Below are 19,122 nucleotides of genomic sequence, written 5' to 3' on the forward strand. Positions count from 1 at the left end.
ACTTCCTGTTACAACACTGATTCGGGCTTCATCACCTCAAGGAAGCATATGTTCTATGAGATTAAAATGTGGTGAAAATAATACATGACTATATACTCTTTTTTGGTAGTAATCAGAAATTGTCTATTAAAACAACATGTCATTTTCCACCTGTCAGTTGACCTAAGATTGAACAGCATGATTCCACCTGTTGCAGAGGATGTGAAAGGCTGGATAAACACCTGGAGAAGTGGGAGGGGCGGCAAATATTCCAAAAGCAAATTTCATAATATATGTCAAAAATTTACAAGCATAACCTTAACTAACATGTTTACTTCCACAGTTTTGATAAATTTGACCAACAAATACTTATTGAAGGCTGATTATGTGTCAGTCACTGTTTTGGGGTACTAAAATTAAACAGTCAGAAAGAGATGAAAAACTCTGCCTTAATGGAGATAACAATGAAGGCTTATTATGTGTCCAACACTGTTTTGAGGTGCTAAGAATTAAAGTGAGAAAAAGACAAAAATTTCTGCCTTCATGGACATAACATTCTAGCAAGAAATAAAAAAAAATGTAAAATATACAAAATGTCAAATGACCACAATTTCATTATAGAAAAGTGAAGCAGGGATAAGGAAGAGCAAGAGCTGGCAATTTACAATAGAGCAGTTTGACACAGGGGATCAGAAATAGCATCAATAAAGTGGCATTTCAACAAAGCTCCAAAGTAGTACAAAGGTAGGTCACCTGGATATCTGGGGAAATGGCAGAAGTACAAAGTACAAAGGCCCTAAGGCAAATCTGTGCCCAGCACTTTTGAGAGTGACCTGAATGGGGAAGTTACAGGGTGGGGAACACCAATCCCATAGCCCCTATAGTCTGTGAGGACGTGGGCTTTACACATCCTAAAGGAAAACACAATCATTCTGAGTAAGTTCAGACCTCCTTTGAACTGTTCATCTCAGCCAAAGCTCCGACTGGAGGTGAGACGGAGAAGATGTCAGTGCATCAGATGCATCTGATACCATCCAGCCCGTCACCACTCTGATCTCTGTGCCCTACATTCAGCTGAAGCCATTGCCAAGTCTTCAAATTAGTGACCTGCTGCTATCTCATAAGAGACTTGGTACACAGGAGGTAGTGGTACATGCCATAGACTTTGCTCCTGTAACTTCTCCAAGACTGTTATTGATATTCCTCATCTCACTCCTCCACCATCCATTCTAGATTTTTCTCCCCTCATCATAGCCAAAAGTAGACATCCCTCTTAAATTATTTACTTATTTATTTGGGGAGGGGTAGGGGGGGGAGGGACAGCTGACCAGTATGGGGCTCCAAACCCTTGACCTTGGTGTTATAACCACTTGAACAATTAAAAAATATTTGAGTTCTGTGCTTTAAGCACTCTTTCTACAAGACTAGCCCAGTCCCGAAAAAATGTAACTTGAAACTAAAGCATTCAGCAATTTTATATAATTTTATGTCTTTTTAAAAAGCTGAAGTAGGAAGTATAAATTTATAGATCTTGTAATGTAACTTGCTTACAATTTCTGGTTCTCTTTCTTTATTCCTGTGGGTTCAAGTCGACAGCTGGTGTTACTTCTTTATTCCAATACAGCTTTGCTCAGACCTACCTCCTCTGTGCTGTTTCTTCTAAGTTTATTGCACTTCTATATGTTATAGGCCCTGTAATACAATCATATACATACTGTTTTATACACTTTTTTAATGAGTTCAGAGGAGAAAGGAAAAGACATATGCATTCATGCTGTCTTTTATGATTACACAATATCCTTACTGTTGCTCTTTGTCTTTCTAGTTGGATTTGTATGACCATCTGGGGTCATTTGCTTTGGGCCTGAAAAGTTTCTTTTAGTATTTCTTGTAAATCCTACCTGCTAGCAATAAATTTTCAAGTCTCTATGCTTGAACGTCCTCACACGCTGCTTCAAATCAAGTCAGTTCTTTTGGGGAGAACTTCAGAAACTCTCGGTTTTTATGGACTGTGTCTCTCCTGCGTAACATCTCTGAGCCACTGCTCCTTCCACTGGACAGGGTTGGTAGCCTCTGGTCTTCCCCACTCGCTTCTCCCAGTGTTGAATTTCCGCTCTACAAGTGAACCAAAGAGAGGGTCATTAGACCAGGTATTCTCAGCCTGCCATGCTTGAGCTAGAGCCTCGCTCTTTGAGTGGGACTGGGTAGAGGTTGGGAGCCCTGGAATTCTGGTCACACTCACCAGAAATTTAGTCTTTATAAGTTGGTATTGTAGGGGATGAGAAATGCTGGTGGCCTGCCCCTCCTGATGGGATCCCATATCCCAGCTTGGAAGGTGAGGCAAGAGGAAGCCCTGTCCTGTGGCCATACCCACCATTAGGGGGGCTTTGTTAAACTGAACTGGAGATGATGAGGAAGCGGGTCATAGCTCTAGTGTCACAGACTCTTGCTATTCTTACTAGAGTTGTAGGAGATCTTCATGAATAACTGTTTCATGAGCCTTTAACACATGTACGATAAATGGATCCCCCCGACTGTGCACTAGGTACTAAGTGCCAGGGGCTGGGTGTTCATGAGTGTGTAAAACATGCCCTTTCCCTCACTTACTACATCTCTATGAGAATAGCAAGCTCCCTTTTGAGTGTGTTTGTTATTTGAGGAAATGAGACCCCCAAAATAATATGATGCTTCCTCATTCTAGGATGCTCAAACTGACCCTCAATCTTGAGAAACATTCCATTATATTCAACATTTATGGGACATTTTCTTAAACAGCAAATGCCTGCTAAGACCTAATCTTACTAAACACTTTGGAGGTTCTTAACTGAGAAATTGTGTCAAACCCTCCCACTAGCACAGTTCCAGGAATTGCTTTTATTGCAGTTGAGTCACTACCAAGGACCAAGAACTTTCAGTTTCATATTAGTCTAAATCCATTACAGACATTGCTTTTCCTCAAACGTCAGTCACTGAAGAACATCCAGAAAAACCCCCAGCATTGCAGGAGGGAAATAAAAGCCCAACAATCCAGTGAGAGACAGAGAAGTGATAGAACCTACTCCAGCTCAACTGAGGAGAAAAAAAACAGGTAAGAACTCTTCCTACTTCTCATCAAAGCAACTTTCTTTCCAGCTCTGAAGAACTTTTGCTCAGGGACAGGTAACCTATAAGATTGGAGCAGAAATGGGAAGAGATCTATTAGGGTATGTTATTTTTTTTAAACATAACTAGAACCAAGACAGGTTCTCTCAGCTGAGCCAGCGATGGGACCCAAGGTCAGAAGAAACCCTGGTGTTATAGGATTGTTAGTTACAGGGGCAGCATGTCCCATAGTGTCACTACTGTGCTTAGGCTGGGTTCGGCAGCCGCATAATTGGGGCAAATGGGGCTAAACTGAAAGTTTGAAATGCATTAAGACTGTCTTTCTCTTTGTTCACATTGTCTGTATTAATCACGGACACAATTAAGTTACCATTGTCAATGATGGAGCTAGACCGATACTGCTCCTGCTGCTACTGAGAAATTGAATGGGCTACAAATGGGTTATTTTCATGAGAAGGAAATAACAGTAAATGACATGTGTGGAAAACAGCCCACTGACACTGTTTAAGACAAAGGACAAACTGAAACCCAGAGTGAAAGACAGAAGATTCATGAAAGCAGCATAGTTTTAAATCATGAATTTGTTTCAAAAGTGGATTTCTTCCTTTAGAAATAGCCCAGACTCACTAATTTCTTAGGACCCACTCACTATGTACCCTTCCTAGTTGAATTCTGCTCCACTACTTTACCTTCCTCCTTAAACAGCTTCCTGTAACTGCAACACAATAGGCTTTGTTTAGCCTGACCTCCCCATGCCCTCAGACAACTGTGATCCCACTTTCTGGAAACTCCTCCCTTGAATTCCTTGACACTGCACCAGGCTCATGCATCACCTTTTTGTGTAACATTTCTCTCTCCCTCCCTTTCAGCTCCTATTCTTCTCTTCCTCCACTCTCTTCCTGCTCTTTATATTTATCCTTCTCTACCAAAAAGAAAAATAGAACAAAACAGAGAACGTAAGAGTGTATCACTGGAAATATAGGTATTCTCTTTGAACAACTTCCTATCTAGTTCTCTTAATCAGTCTTTTTTTATCAATGTACAGTGTTGGCAATTGTGCACTTCTACCTGCTCTCAGTTGGAAGCTAATTTATTGTGAAGATAATGAAGCTTAAGTCCCAGGGCCCTTCTCTTGCACAGTCCCCTTCCACGGCCTTGGCCATGTGTTTCATATGATCACATAGTGTTATAAATTAACAAAGTTATGTTGATTTCACTTCCAGGAAGGCAATGTGAGGAGTTCCATGGATCCTCCCTCCAGTGAAATAAGCATAAGTAGTTGGGGGTTGGGGGGAGGAACAAAAAATCTCTGGAAACTGTCCTAATGGCATACATCAACAAACATTTATTCATAAGGGTCTTTATTCAGTGTAAAAATTAATAAACGGATAAATCAATATTAAATTGCTTACTTACAGCCAGGATGGAAAATAAAAGCTCTAAACCTTATTCTGCTTTCCACTGATGTCTAGTGTACAATTTTTAATAAGAATCTAAAAGGAAAGTTTTCCATGATAAATTAAATAGAAGTTCTGGGTCATGAGAGTAGTTGAATGTTGATAAGTCACTGTCATATGCACTTATTTTAATGCACTACTTTGATAATACTTCCCCAGCTTTCTAAAATGTATGGATTTTCCCTCATCTGTCTCACTGATGCATACAAAACTTTTGTCTTTTTTTTTTTTTTTTTAAAGATGACCGGTAAGGGGATCTCCACCCTTGGCTTGGTGTTGTCAGCACCACGCTCAGCCAGTGAGCAAACCGGTCCTCCCTATATAGGATCCGAACCCGTGGCCTTGGTGTTATCAGCACCGCACTCTACCGAGTGAGCCACAGGCCGGCCTATACAAAACTTTTGATTATGACTCTACTTTCTGAATACAAAAGACTGGAAATTCTAATTTATTTTACCTCTTCCCTTGCAGACAAAGTAACAACCTGAACATGACTTCAGAGACCCACATGCCAGGCCCCGTGTGCCTCATTGAGAACACAACAGGGCAACTGGTGGTTAATCAAGAGGCTCTGAAGATCCTGTCTGCCGTGACGCAGCCTGTGGTGGTGGTGGCTATTGTGGGCCTCTACCGCACAGGCAAGTCCTACCTGATGAACAAGCTGGCTGGGCAGAAAAAGGGTGAGTGCCCAGCAAAGCTCTGCCGAGTCCCTTCTGTCCACGCACAGTGTCAGCATCCTGCGTGGGGTGTGAGGGGAGAAAGTCAGAGATGGGGATGAACACTGGAAGCTAACTTGCCACTCACAGTTGGGCTCCTTATCTTTACTCTGTTCTAGGGGATAAGAGTCAGCTCACTCACTCTTCCCACTATGCCTTAGCTTTCCCTTTCAAAAGCATAAATTATTTCTTTTCTAGAAGGTGTAAGGCAGTAATTAAAATAATTAATGTACATAATAATAAACTTAATAAGCTATAATACATTCATTTACATGTTCATGTGGTAACAGCAAGTTTCCACTGATTCTAAAGGTTAAAACAATGTTTCAATCTGTATTGGATATTCTTTATTTTTATTGCTGTAAAATATACCTGAAAAACTTTTATCATTGTAACCATTTTTAAATGTACAGTTCTGTGGCATTAAGTAAGTTCATACTGTTGTGCAACCATCACCACCTTCCATCCCCAGAACTTTGTCATCTTTCCCAACAAACTCTGTGCCTCAAAACAAAAGCTTTTGCCCTTTGCCAATCACCATTCTGCTTTGTCTCTATGAATTTGACCACCCTCGGAACTTCATCAGATAAGGGGAATCATACACTATTTGTCCTTTCTGTGACTGTCTTATTTCACTTAGCACAATGTCTTCAAGGTTCATCAACGTTCTAGCATGTGTCAAAACTCATTTTTTTAAAGGCCGAATAATCGTATGTGTATATACCCATTGTTTATCTGTTCTTCTCTCCATGGACACTTGGGTTCCTTCCATCTTTTGGCTATTACAAATAATGCTCATATTAATATGCCTGCTTTCATTTCGTTTGGGTAGATACCCAGAAGTGGAATTGCTGGTCTATATGCTAATTCTATGTTTAATTTTTTAAGAAATCAGTATACCTTTTTCCACAGTGACTGTACCATTTTACATTACCACCAGAAATGCACAAGTGTTCTAATTCCTCCACATTCTCACTAACATTTTTATTTTCTGTTTTTTTATTTTTTTATTTTTTTTTATTTTTTCTATAGTGGCCATCCCAACATGTATAAAGTATATCTCATCGTGGTTTTGATTTGGATTCCCCTAATTACTGGTGATGTTGAGCATGTTTTTATGTGCCTATTGGCCATTTGTGTATCTTCTTTGGAGAAATGTCTATTCAAGTCCTTTGCTCATTTTTTAATCTGTTTGGTTGATTGGTTGCCTGTGATGTATTGTAGGAATTTTTCATATATTCTGTATATCAATACCATATCAGGTACATGTCTAGCAAATATTTTCTCCAATTCCATGTATTGCCTTTTTACTCTGCCAATAGTGTCTTTTGATACACAAAATTGCTTGATTTTGATCAACTCCAACTTATGAATTTTTTCTTTTATTGTCTATGCTTTTGGTTTCACAGCTAATAAATCACTGCCATATTCAATATCATGAAGCTTTCCCCCCATGTTTTCTCCTATGAATTTAATAGTTGTAGCTTTAAAGTTTAGGTCTTTGATCCATTTCAAGTTTATTTCTCTATGGTATAAAGCAACAGACCAACTTCTTTTTTCTTGTAGTGGATAATCAGTTTTCCCAACATCATTTGTTGAAGACACTCTCCTTTCTTCTTTGAATGATCTTGGCACCCTTATTTGAAATCATATATATGAGAGTTTGTTTCTGGGTTCTCTATTCTATTCCATTGGTCTACGAGTTAGTCTTTAGGCCAGCACCACACTGTTTTGGTTACCATGTTTTTATAGTAAGTTTCAGAACTCAAGTAGTGTGAGACCTCTAACTTTGTTCTTCCTTTCTAACATTCTTTTGGCTACTTGGGGATCTCTCGAAATTTCATATAAAAATTATAAGGAATTTTTCTATTTCTACAAAAAAAAGGGCATTGGAATTTGATAGGGATTGAATTGAATGTGTATATCACTCTGGGTGGTTGTGACATCTTAAGAATATTAAGTCTTCCGAGCCATAAACATAAAACAGGATGTCTTTGTATTGTGTATTCCTTAATTTCCTTCAGTAATGTTTTGTGGTTTTCACTACACAAGTCTTTTACTTCCTTGGTTAAATTTATTTCTAAGTAGTTTATTCTTTTGATGCTATTGTAGAGGGATTGTTTTCTTCATTTCCTTTTCATATTGTTCTTTGTTCATGTGTAGAAACGCAACTGATTTCTGCATGTTGATTTTCTATGCTGCATCTTTGCTGAATTCATTTATTAGTAACAGGTTTTTTTGTGGAATATTTAAGGTTTTCTACATATAAGATCACGTCGTCTGTGAATAAGAAATTTTCTTCTTCCTTTCCTTCTATTTCTTTTTCTTGCCTAATTACTCTGAATTGGACTTCCACTACTATGTTGAACAGAAGTGGCAATAGTGGGCTATCATGTTCTTGGTCCTGATCTTAGAGGAAAACTTGTCAGTCTTTCACCATTGAGTGTGATGTTGGCTGTGGGTTTTTCATATATGGCCTTTATTGTGTTGAGTTAGTTTTTTTCTATTTCTAGTTTGTTGATTGTTTTTATCACAAAAGAGTGTTAAATTTTTTCATCTGTTAGGTGTCCTAATTTCTCTATTTCTTTGATTGTAAGTAAGATTAGTATTGGTTGTGGTTTCGGTTATCTCTCCTAATTTCGATTATGCTAACTTTTATCTCAATTTCCAGAACTGCCTGCTATTAATACTCCATCCCCTCTTACCCCACTCACCCTTGCAGGCTTCTCTCTGGGCTCCACAGTGCAGTCTCACACCAAGGGAATCTGGATGTGGTGTGTGCCTCATCCCGAGAAGCCAGAACACACCCTAGTTCTGCTTGACACTGAGGGCCTGGGTGATGTAGAGAAGGTAAGGAAGGAGGATTCAATTTTAAAATAAGCCCCTCGTCTCTGAATATTCTCCACATTATTTAGTTTTTCCTTAAATAAGAACTTGCACTTAACCATAATGTGTCTTTTCACTTCTGTTTCCTGTCATGAGACTAAGTTTAGCAATAAGAGGTGAGGAAAATATCCAAAAACAGAATCCTAGCAGAGGAACATGGTGGTCAGTAGACAGTATTCTTACAACAGGCTGTAAGCTAAGTGAATTAATCAGATGCGTAGAGGTAGCACAAATAAACTCAATGTCATCAGTCATATCCCACAGAGAACTTTAATTATGGATTTGGGTTCTGAAGCCCTATGACTTTGTGTTTAAATTTAAACTCTGTCACTAAGTCAGTGACTGCAGCAGATTACTAGACTATTTTTAGACTCAGCTTTCTGAACTGTATAATGGATGTAACAGATCTATATCTGCCTCATAGTACTGTTTAGGATATTTAATAAGATCAATAATGTAAGTGCCCAGTGCTTAATAATTGCTCAAAATAGCTATGAGTATTATTAATCTTATATAAGTCAACTTTGATGGTCACATTTAGACTTGGGTAGAAATAGCCAAGGAAGTTCCTCTGCACCATAAACAACTTCTTCTTCCTCAGAACAGACATGAAAATTACTTCCTTGATTCAATTATATAAAGAAATTATTACATCCAAAGAGTTGTTTTCAGGCATCAGCTGAAATTCTGCTTTTTTAAATAAAGAAGGGAAATGTTTTAACTGAATTTGTACTTCCAGGGTGACAACCAGAATGACTCCTGGATCTTTGCCCTGACAATTCTTTTGAGCAGCACCTTTGTGTACAATAGCATGGGAACCATCAGCCAGCAGGCCATGGACCAACTGCAGTATCCTTGTTGTGGTCCAGAACAGCACCGAAGTCACAGGGGAGGCCCATATTAATAAACCAGCTACCTGACTGTGAATCCTGGGGAATCCAGCACAAAAAGAGAAAACAGAAAAAAATAATCCAATACAGGGAAAAGATTACGTGTACCTACTGAAGAATTGACACTTAGGTTAAGAACAAAGGCAAAATGAAAGGTTGGGAATATGTGGAACTAAGATGGATGGGAGGGCCCTGTTCATTGTATCAGTTTTCCTTAGTTAGCTACTTAGCTATGTGACAGAGCTGACAGATCGAATCAGAGCAAAATCCTCACCTGATGTGGATGATTGTGAGGATTCAGCTGAGTTTGTGAGCTTCTTTCCAGACTTTGTGTGGACACTCAGAGATTTTTCTCTGGACCTGGAATCAGATGGACGAACCATCACAGCAGATGAGTACCTGGAGAATTCACTCAAGCTGAAGCAAGGTAACAGAGACTTACAGTTGGTAAATGGGGATGAAAAAAGATTAGAAATTGTCATTTTTGAGTGTTCTATTTATAGTATTCTTACATTTTCAGTTTTCTATTTCTTCCAGCTGGCTATTCCTAGGAATTAATTCTTGTTTAATATCTGAATTAATAGATTTGCTTTTAAATTATATTCTCCCTTGTTCGAAGAGCAAGTTTCTTTTTCTTTCACCTTTTCCTGTGCTGTGATTAGGTTAATTTTATCTCCCTACTTAGGGTTTCTGATTGTGTCTTAGCCATAGAATATGAAGTATGAAGGGCTGGGTGGGGGACACGGGGAATAATGGCAATTAATGGTAATGGGAATACTGATAGTATTGATCTGATCATATCTTGGACACAGGTGGGGACAGTCAACTTTGTACAACATGACTATGCATAATCAATATAAAATTTTTTTTAAAAAATGAAGCAAAATTGATGTTTATTTGAAGAAAATAGGTTAAAACAGTATACCAGTCCAAGTGTTTGCAAACTACAGCCCACAGACAATGATGGCCAGCCTACCAGCTGTCCTTGTAATCAAGGTTTTACTGGAATAATGCTATGCTCATTCATTTACATATTGTCTATGGCTGTTTTCATACCACAGTAACAGAGTTTGAGTACTTAGGAAGGAGACCACTTGGTCTGCAAAACCTAAAATATTTACTATTTGGCCCTTTACAGAAAAAGTTTTCAAACTCTTATATTAGGCAAATTCCTTTTTTTATTTTTTTTGGCAGCTGGCCAGTACAGCGATCAAACCCTTGCCCTTAGTGTCATCAGTATCACAATCTAAACAACTGAGCTAACTGGCCAGCCCCAAATCCCTTTATATCTTCCTCCAGGTACGAGTCAAAAAGTAAAAAACTATAATCTGCCCCGACTCTGTATCCGCCCTTAGTGTCATCAGTATCACAATCTAAACAACTGAGCTAACTGGCCAGCCCCAAATCCCTTTTTATCTTCCTCCAGGTACGAGTCAAAAAGTAAAAAACTATAATCTGCCCCGACTCTGTATCCGGAAGTTCTTTCCAAAGAAGAAATGCTTCCTCTTGTGTCAGCCCGCTCACTGGAAGAAGCTTACCCAGCTTGAGACACTACATGATAATGAGCTGGACTCTGAATTTGTGGAACAAGTTGCAGCCTTCTGTTCCTACATCTTTAGAAATTCCAAGACTAAAACTCTGCCTGGAGGCATCAAGGTTAATGGACCACGTGAGTCCCCTTCCTAGTCTTTTTACTGGTTGTTAACATTAAATGACCATGGAATAACATCCACCTGAAAGAAAGTGAGCCAAGATGCCGGGTACCGTTCAAGCTTTATTAAAGGAAAAGAATCTGCTGGGCTGCACCTAAAGTCAGGGGAAGCCTGGGGCTGCCCTGAAAATGGAGGGCAGCACTAGATGTGGGGGGTAGGAGAGCTTATATGGACTGATACAATCGAGGAGGGGCATTATGCTAATGTTGATTGTGGTGGAGAACTGTGTCCTTGTGGAAGCAAAAGTTGTTTCTGTTCAAGTCAGGAGGCTTCTCATAAAGGGAAGCAGGGAGGCACTTGGTGCTGGAGTGGAAGACGAGGCCAGCGGCTATTTTGTGCTTATTGTGTGCATAATGGCACCAGTCACGTCCAAAATCCATCACCGTCTAGGGTCGGCTTTAAAAAATGTAAATCTACCACTATTATTGTGTTAAATTCTAGATGGCACCAGCATTTCTACTAGATTTTTTAGTCAAATTTTCCGGTGGGAAAATATAGGAAAGGCCAAAGGAAAAAGGTTCTATTGCTTAAAATCGCCCTGGAGAACTGGACCTGCACTATTTAATATAATAGCCACTAGACAAGTGTGGTTATTTAAATGTAAATGTAAACTAATTAAAATGAAAGAAAATTAAATATTCAGACCACGTGGCTATATTTAAAGGGTTCAATCTAAATGTGTCCAGAGGCTGCCATATTGGATAGCACATATAGAACATTTCCATCATCACAGGAAGTTCTCTTGGACAGTGCTGTAATAGAATACGCCAAAGGGAGGACTCTTCTAGATTGGGGTAGCATTAATTGCTCCATAAATATTGATCAAGGGCTTACCATGGCCATAGTACAGAGGACTGATGATACAGATGTACATGAGAGAGGTATAGTTTCTGTCCTAATGGTGTGTGGGACTCAAATAGATGTAAACATTCAATAAACACAGGCTTACCTTACTTAGAACAGGGATTCTCAACCTTTAGTGTACATACATATCACCAGGGATCTTGCCAAAGAGGAGGGTCTAATTCCATTGACCTAGGCCATAGGCTGAGTCTGCATCTCCAGCAAGCTTCCAGGTGATGCTGAGCACACTGATGCTTGAGGCAAATAGCTATTAATAGACATTCTCAGAATTACACAAAAGAGAGACTCTTCTTCACTCCACCTATAACAAACATCATTATTTGTTCCATTTGTAGGTCTGAAGAGCCTGGTGCTGACCTATGTCAATGCCATCAGCAGTGGAGAGCTGCCCTGCATGGATAACGCAGTCCTGTCCTTGGCCCAGACAGAGAACTCAGCTGCAGTACAAAAGGCCATTGCCCACTATGACCAGCAGATGAGCCAGAAGGTTCAGCTGCCCACAGACACCCTCCAGGAGCTGCTGAACCTGCACAGGGCCTGTGAGAGAGAGGCCATTGAAATCTTCATCAGGAGCTCCTTCAAAGACGTGGACCATTTATTTCAAAAGAAATTGGCGGTAATTTCTCTTTCAAGTTTACATAGATTAGTATCATGGAAGGCAGTAGGAAATGAAATGAGTATTCGTTTTGATAGAAGCAATTCTTACTAGCCCTCTATATGGTGACAATTGTCTACTTATAATCATAATAATCAGAAGAACCAATTTTACTATTATAAACTCAAAGTTTTAAAATATTTTTCTTTCATAAGTAAACCAAGTCTTCCCTTAAATTAAATACATATAACCAATGATCAGATCTTCTAATCAAACTGCATGCCCACTGTTATCAGGTGGATTTGATATTCTAGTCAAAAGCAAAGAAAACTTTAGTCTTAGTTATCTTGAGCAAGTTTATGCTGAGCAGGCATATTCCACATGCAATCAATGATCCAATGTGAAAAAACAGAAGTTTGCCTTTAAAGGTGTGGCATGAACTAGCAATCTACAACGAACTTCACCTCCAAGGAGAAAGGGACTTCAATAGAAAGCAGGGATCAGAAGGAAGGATATGGTCCTGCTGAGCTACCTTTAAGTTTTTCTAGGGGTCATAGAATTTTTTTTGAGAAGCATTTCCAGAAATTCTGACATCAAACTAATGTCTTTTCCCTGTTATTATTATTTTTTTTTACTTCCTATTTTTACATGAAAGGCCCAGCTAGAAAAAAAGCGAGAAGACTTTTGCAAACAGAATCTGGAAGTATCATCAGATCGTTGCTCAGCTGTACTTAAGGATATTTTTGGTCCTCTAGAAGAAGATGTGAAGCGGGGGATTTATTCTAAACCAGGGGGCTATCATCTCCTTATTCAGAAGATACGAGACCTGAAGAACAAGTATCTTCAGGAACCGAGGAAGGGGATACAGGTAACCAAGGTTTATCTGTTGGTTATGGGAAGCTCTTGATGTGCCTCTTTGAAACACCAATGTTACCAAGCATCATTGCACATGGATATGGCTTATTGTCTACATAGCACTTGCTCTTTCATTCAATAAATACGTACAGGGAGCCTGTTATACTAGACATGCCCTAGGTGCTCATCAAAACACTGCAATCAATTAACAATTGAGTTATGAATTAAATTATCAGATTAATGGGCAACTTTTTATTGTCATCTACTATCATAGCTAGATTTTTTGTTGTTGTTGTAAGGGATGGAAATCCAATGATGGTTACTTAAACAAAAATGGTAATTCATTAGTTTAGGCTTCAAGCTGGCTATAAAGGATAGCTTTATCCAAGATTTCAAATAATATCATCATCTCTCCCTTTTCCATTGCCTCCCCCACCCCCACAATTCCCTCCCTCTCTTCCTCCCTCTCATTGCTCTCATCGATGGCTTCATTCTCCAGCAAGCTCATCCCATATGGAACCGCAGCATGAACAGCTCCAAACTTAGAGCCCTCAATCTGAAAAGGACGGAGAATCTCTTTTTCCCAGTACCTATATTAGCCTCCTAAAAAGAACTCTGCTAAGTGGGATATTCTGATCGGCCAGCCTGGAGCATCTGCCCACCCCTGAGACAGGAAACTTGACCACCAGGCACACCATGGCCAAAAGGAGGAATTCCTAGAGGAAAAGATGGTGGACAAAAAAGCAGGAACAAATGTTTATAGCCATTACCTACTGCTAACTGTGTTCTCTGGGTCCTAAGGCTGAAGAGATTCTGCAGACATATCTGAGGTCCAAGGAGTCTGTGACTGACGCAATTCTTCAGACAGACCAGACTCTCACAGAAAAGGAAAAGGAGATTGAAGGTGAGGAGTGAGTCAAGAGACTAGATGGCCTGAAAACCTCTTGAAGATTTAAATCATTGGACTAGGTAAACCTGGGATCCTTAATCTAGAGTAAGACAAGCAAAAATGCATCTCACTTGCTGAAGTCATGTCTGAGTTGGGCTTATGCAGTGAGCAGCAACAGGTAAATGTACAAGGAAGAAGGGGGCAGCATGGTGACCCCACGTAAATTTTTCTTCTTCCTTTTCCTCCCCAGTGGAACGTGTGAAAGCTGAATCTGCACAGGCTGCAGCAAAAATGTTGGAAGAAATGCAAAGAAAGAATGAGCAGATAATGGAACAGAAAGAGAAGAGTTACCAGGAACATGTGAAACAATTGACTGAGAAGATGGAGCAGGACAGGGCCCAGTTAATGGCAGAGCAAGAAAGGACCCTCACTCTCAAACTTCAGGTATTCACCTGCATCACCTTGCAGTTTCTGGTTTTTTGTTTTCTCTCTATTCATCCTGATCACAAACAATGCGGCAGGCAGAACAAGAATCCCAGAAGAAGGACCTTGCTCACTCACTGGTACCTTTTGATCCCTGTGCCTGCCTGTCCTAGCCACTGCCTATGTCTGGTTATTAAAAGTTTTTTATTAGCACATTCGGTTTTTTTTACCAGTATATGCTTCAAATAATGGTAGTTATTATCTACTAGGCATCATAAAAATGTCTTATTTGTATCTCTAGCTTAATACCATATGAAACAAGAACTATATCCCTAGTACTTAGGAGAATAAAATAGAAGTTCAGAAAAGGTTAAATAACTCTAATAGGGTCACACAGCTTGGTAAAATATCTGAGCTGTCTTCATTACTTGGAAACCACATTGATTTTTTTTCTGTATGACTTTAAGAGAATCTTTATGAGCAGGACTCCTTTCCTTACCCTCACACCTGTTTGATAGTCTGCCTCTGCTACCTGTTTTCTATGCCCTGCTCCCAGTCTGTGTTGAGTTGGAAGTTATATGCAGAAATTCAGTATGGTCAGTCTGAAACTCTGATTTCCTTACCTATCTCTGCTACCCCTGCCACCAAGGGAGGTGGCAGGCTTAGATCAAATTTCCTGATCCAAGATTCAGACACCTCATCAGATTCTGAGAATTATTTATTTCTGTTATATGTATATATGTAACAATATGTGTGTAGGTAGGTACATAAAAGAGCCTCTAATGCATAGATAAGATTTAGAGACAAATATATGATTAAGATTGCCCACAACAGGGCTGGCCCATTAGTTCAGTTAGTTAGAGCGCAGCCTTATAACCCCAAGGTTCCAGGTTCAGATCCCCTTACTGGTCAGCTGTAAAAAAAGAAAAAAAAAAGGGATTGCCCACAAACAAAAGTTGTATACAGTTAATAGGGGGGAAAATCAAGACTAGTAATTTAGGTTCAACAATACAAGGGTACTTCAAAAAGTTCATGGAAAAATAGAATTAGAAGATAATACAAATCTCTCCATGAACTTTTTCAGGAGGTATAAGATGAAACTCTTACCTAAAAAAGACCCAACACAGAGCTCATATGCCCAAGAAAAAGTATAATGAAAATTAAGGGTAGCAAAAATTTCAAGACAGCATTAAATACTACAAAAATCAATGAATGTGGAAACTAGATAGAATATAGAGATTTACTTAATGCTACATTTTATTCAGTCTCCATTTGCACCTTTTTAGGAACAGGCCCGACTACTAAAGGAAGGATTCCAAGATGAGAGCAAACAACTTCATACTGAGATACAGAAACTCCAGGAAAGGATGAAACCGCCAAAGAGATGTATTATAAGCTAAAGACCTAAATAATAAAGCTTTCCTGTCACCCTTATCCAAGGCATAACTGAAGCAATTTTAGAATTTGGAATAAGTGTCACTCTATTTGGTAATAATTAGGTCTTCCATCATAACACCAAAAATTTGCAAAGACATCCACGACAATAATTGAAATCATGTTCATCTTCCTAAAAAGATTGCACATTTTGTAGCAAGGATGCATTTTATCTCTGTACCAACATAGCCTGTATCATGAGCTGCTACCACTCAAAAGAAATTTATTCATGAAGATGGCAAACAGTAGACAAATATATATTGAGCAAAGTCTTAGGTACAAATCTTGGGACATAGCTTGGACAAGTTTACAGTGGGTACCAATGTCAGGGACAACCATCCTAGCGTCTTAGTGAAAACCATGTACATTTCTCCATCATATCAGATGAGATTGGGCATGTTCAAGGTGGTGTGGCTGTAGACAGTTCTCCATCATATCGAAACTGTACAGTTTATGAGCAATAATGTGATTTCTGGGCAATGGCAATGGATACTCCTCACTGATGGATTCCAAGCTAAGGCAAACCACCTTATCTAGACATCTAGAATTTCTAATCCCTGTAGTGAGATGGAAGAAACCATCAGCATGAGTAGGAGCTGGACACTAAATAAATGCGCTAATGAAGTATATTTTCCCTTCTTGCTCAGTTCACCCAGATTATCACTTTAATAGGATACTTTAGACAGTTGACACTGCATTAAACATAGTAACATGATGACAATTACGCATTTTGCATTTACAGCAATACGTAATTTGCAAAGATGGACTTTAAATGATGATCGATAATGTGTTAGAAAATTGAACTAACTTAATTATTTGATTGCTTATAATCCCAAATCTTAGACTACTCATTTTCCTAATTTTAAGTTATATTTGAAATTCTGCTAATTTTCCTCCAAAAGAATAATGTTTTTAACATTTTTTGACTAATAAAATAATACTCTTGTTATTATTTAGTATATGTAGACTTTATCCCAATTGTCAAAAGTCCTAGGTAAATGACTGACATTTCTTAGAGCAATTAAGAATGATTTTCGAGCTGGAAATAAAATGTGCATCACTAGGCTTTTTTTCCTGATCAAGGCTTTTTTGTCTTTCACCAAAAAATAAGGTTTTAATTTTCATAGTGATGGTTGGCTCACTTTTCTGTAAAACACCAGAAAGCAACTATTTATGGCTTTGCAGTCCATACGGTCTCTGTCTCTCCTACTCAATTCTGCATGTAGTACAAATATAGCCATAGACAACACATAAATGAATGGACATGGCTGTTTCCCAATAAAACTTTATTTTCAAAAAGAGGTAGCTAAGACCTCTTCTTTATAGAAACATTGGTCAAAGTTCTATATACCTGCCTTATGTTACTTAAATTTATAAGAATCAACGGATTAGATTATATAATCATATGGATTAGACTGTTTATGTTAGAATCTTGAAAAAATTATACAGTGTTTCAAACTGTTACATGATGAGAAAAAAGCAGGGAAGCAACTAATGCCATTAAATCCACATTAATAAACCTTCTTCTTCTGATTGCTTTGGGCCCTTTTGTTACCTTGAAACACCTCCTCTCCCTTCAAATAGCAAATGCCTCCTTTCACAGTTGAGCATGGGGCTGCCAATCACTATTTCTTCACTTGAACTGAAACTTCACAGGGGACCAGATAAGAACACATCATATGCTATGTAATGTTTATGTAGATATGTTTTATATTTTCTTTTCCAAGCTGCATCGGTTCAAAGGATTAAATAAAATACATTTTTATTAGTTGAAGAAACTTGCCAATTGAAAAAAATAACTCTGCCTTCAAAACCAAAGAATAGTTTCTTTATTAACCAATTAAAAATAAGAAAATTAAGGGCTGGTCGGTTAGCTCAGTTGGTTAGAGCGAAGTGTTGATAACACCACAGTCAAGAGTTTGGATCCCCTCACCGGCCAGCTGCTGAAAATAAGTTAATAAATAAATAAATAAGAATAAAAAATATATAATGCTGTACCCCACAGACATATGCAATTATGTTTCAATTAAAATAAATAAATACAAGAAAAAATAAATAAAAATAAGAAAATTAAAACTCAGTAAAATTAAGTTACTTCCTCCTTAGCTTTGTAGCATCAAAGTTCAGACCAGATTCTAAATCATCTGACTTCTGGTTTAGTGCTTTTTCTATAATATCTCCAGGAATAAAATAAAGCTCTCTCTGCAGGGAGGCATACTGCTTTCACCAATGCTTCTTTTTAATCCTCCGGTGCATTAAAATTACGTAATTAAATATAAAGATATAAAGATTCCTTGGCCCCTACCCCTCCTCAACTTTCTGACATTATAAATCTGAGAAGGCCACTGGATGCAACAAGGTCAAAAAAAGGGCAGTGCAAGGTTGTATATCACGTAATTAAATATAAAGATATAAAGATTCCTTGGCCCCTACCCCTCCTCAACTTTCTGACATAGTAAATCTGAGAAGGCCACTGGATGCAACAAGGTCAAAAAAAGGGCAGTGCAAGGTTGTATATTTTCAGTCTGGTGGAGCCACCTTGAGTTAAGACCTGCATTTGCTAACCCGTATAGTGTTCCTGTGTCAAAAACCTTTTTAGGGCCAGCCCGGTGGTGCACTGCTACAGTGCGCCGCTTGGGAGCGCGGCGGCGCTCCCGCCGAGGGTTCGGATCCCACATACAGACCGGTTCCCGCTCACTGGCTGAGCGAGGTGTGGGCGCGACACCGAGGGTTGCGATCCGTTGCCGGACACGAAAAAAGACAAAAAAAAAAAAAAAAAAACCTTTTAAGTTTAGAGAAATATATCTTCTCTTATTGTTACAAGTTTCTAATTTTCCTTCTATGAATTTAGTAAGAGGAAATATAAGCTACCCTGATCCAGAGGGAGGAAACAAATCAACACTCAGAGCTTGACAAACGAATAGAAATCCCTCAATGAAACCTGTCTTACAAAAGTCCAGGCTCAAGAATCCACTAAAAAAGAAAGTGTATCTACCAAAAAAAAAAAAAACAAACACACACACGCACATAAAGATTTAAGAAATCCTTTCAATCTTTTATACATCAAATAGGCAAACTAAGAAATCAACAATCTGACAACTCTATGTGCATAATTTTGAAAACTTAGATGAATGGACCAATTTCTCAAAAAGCACAAACTACTAAAACTCACCCAAAATAAAACAGATAACCTGAATTTCCCTATAACTTCTAAAGAAATTGAATTTGTAGTAAAAATAAAAAATCTGAAAAACAATTCTCCAGATCTAGATAGCTTCTCCTGACTGGCAAAATTTACTAAGCATTTAAAGAATATACCA

General features: G+C 38.6%; 1 protein-coding gene and 1 long non-coding RNA gene across 2 annotated transcripts; one reads left to right on the plus strand and one right to left on the minus strand.

Annotated features, from left to right (window-relative positions):
* Positions 1–1,559: 1,559 nt before the first annotated feature.
* On the minus strand, positions 1,560–8,054 carry LOC103600684. The gene is made up of 4 exons (XR_551402.1): positions 7,969–8,054; positions 5,188–5,275; positions 1,881–2,094; positions 1,560–1,671 (listed from the first exon to the last, which is right to left on the minus strand). It is a non-coding gene; the product is annotated as an uncharacterized LOC103600684 (long non-coding RNA).
* On the plus strand, positions 5,013–15,811 carry LOC103600683 (interferon-induced guanylate-binding protein 1-like). Its single transcript, XM_008584991.1, has 10 exons — positions 5,013–5,218; positions 7,977–8,104; positions 8,880–8,989; positions 9,261–9,457; positions 10,457–10,699; positions 11,942–12,222; positions 12,857–13,069; positions 13,858–13,960; positions 14,196–14,389; positions 15,655–15,811. Exons 1-10 carry the CDS (start codon positions 5,029–5,031, stop codon positions 15,766–15,768), a joined length of 1,773 nt encoding a protein of 590 aa, XP_008583213.1. The 5' UTR covers positions 5,013–5,028; the 3' UTR covers positions 15,769–15,811.
* The last annotated feature ends 3,311 nt before the right edge of the window (positions 15,812–19,122 follow it).

Source organism: Galeopterus variegatus, unplaced genomic scaffold (genome assembly GCF_000696425.1).
Source record: "Galeopterus variegatus unplaced genomic scaffold, G_variegatus-3.0.2 Scaffold3418, whole genome shotgun sequence".
Lineage (NCBI taxonomy): Eukaryota > Metazoa > Chordata > Mammalia > Dermoptera > Cynocephalidae > Galeopterus > Galeopterus variegatus.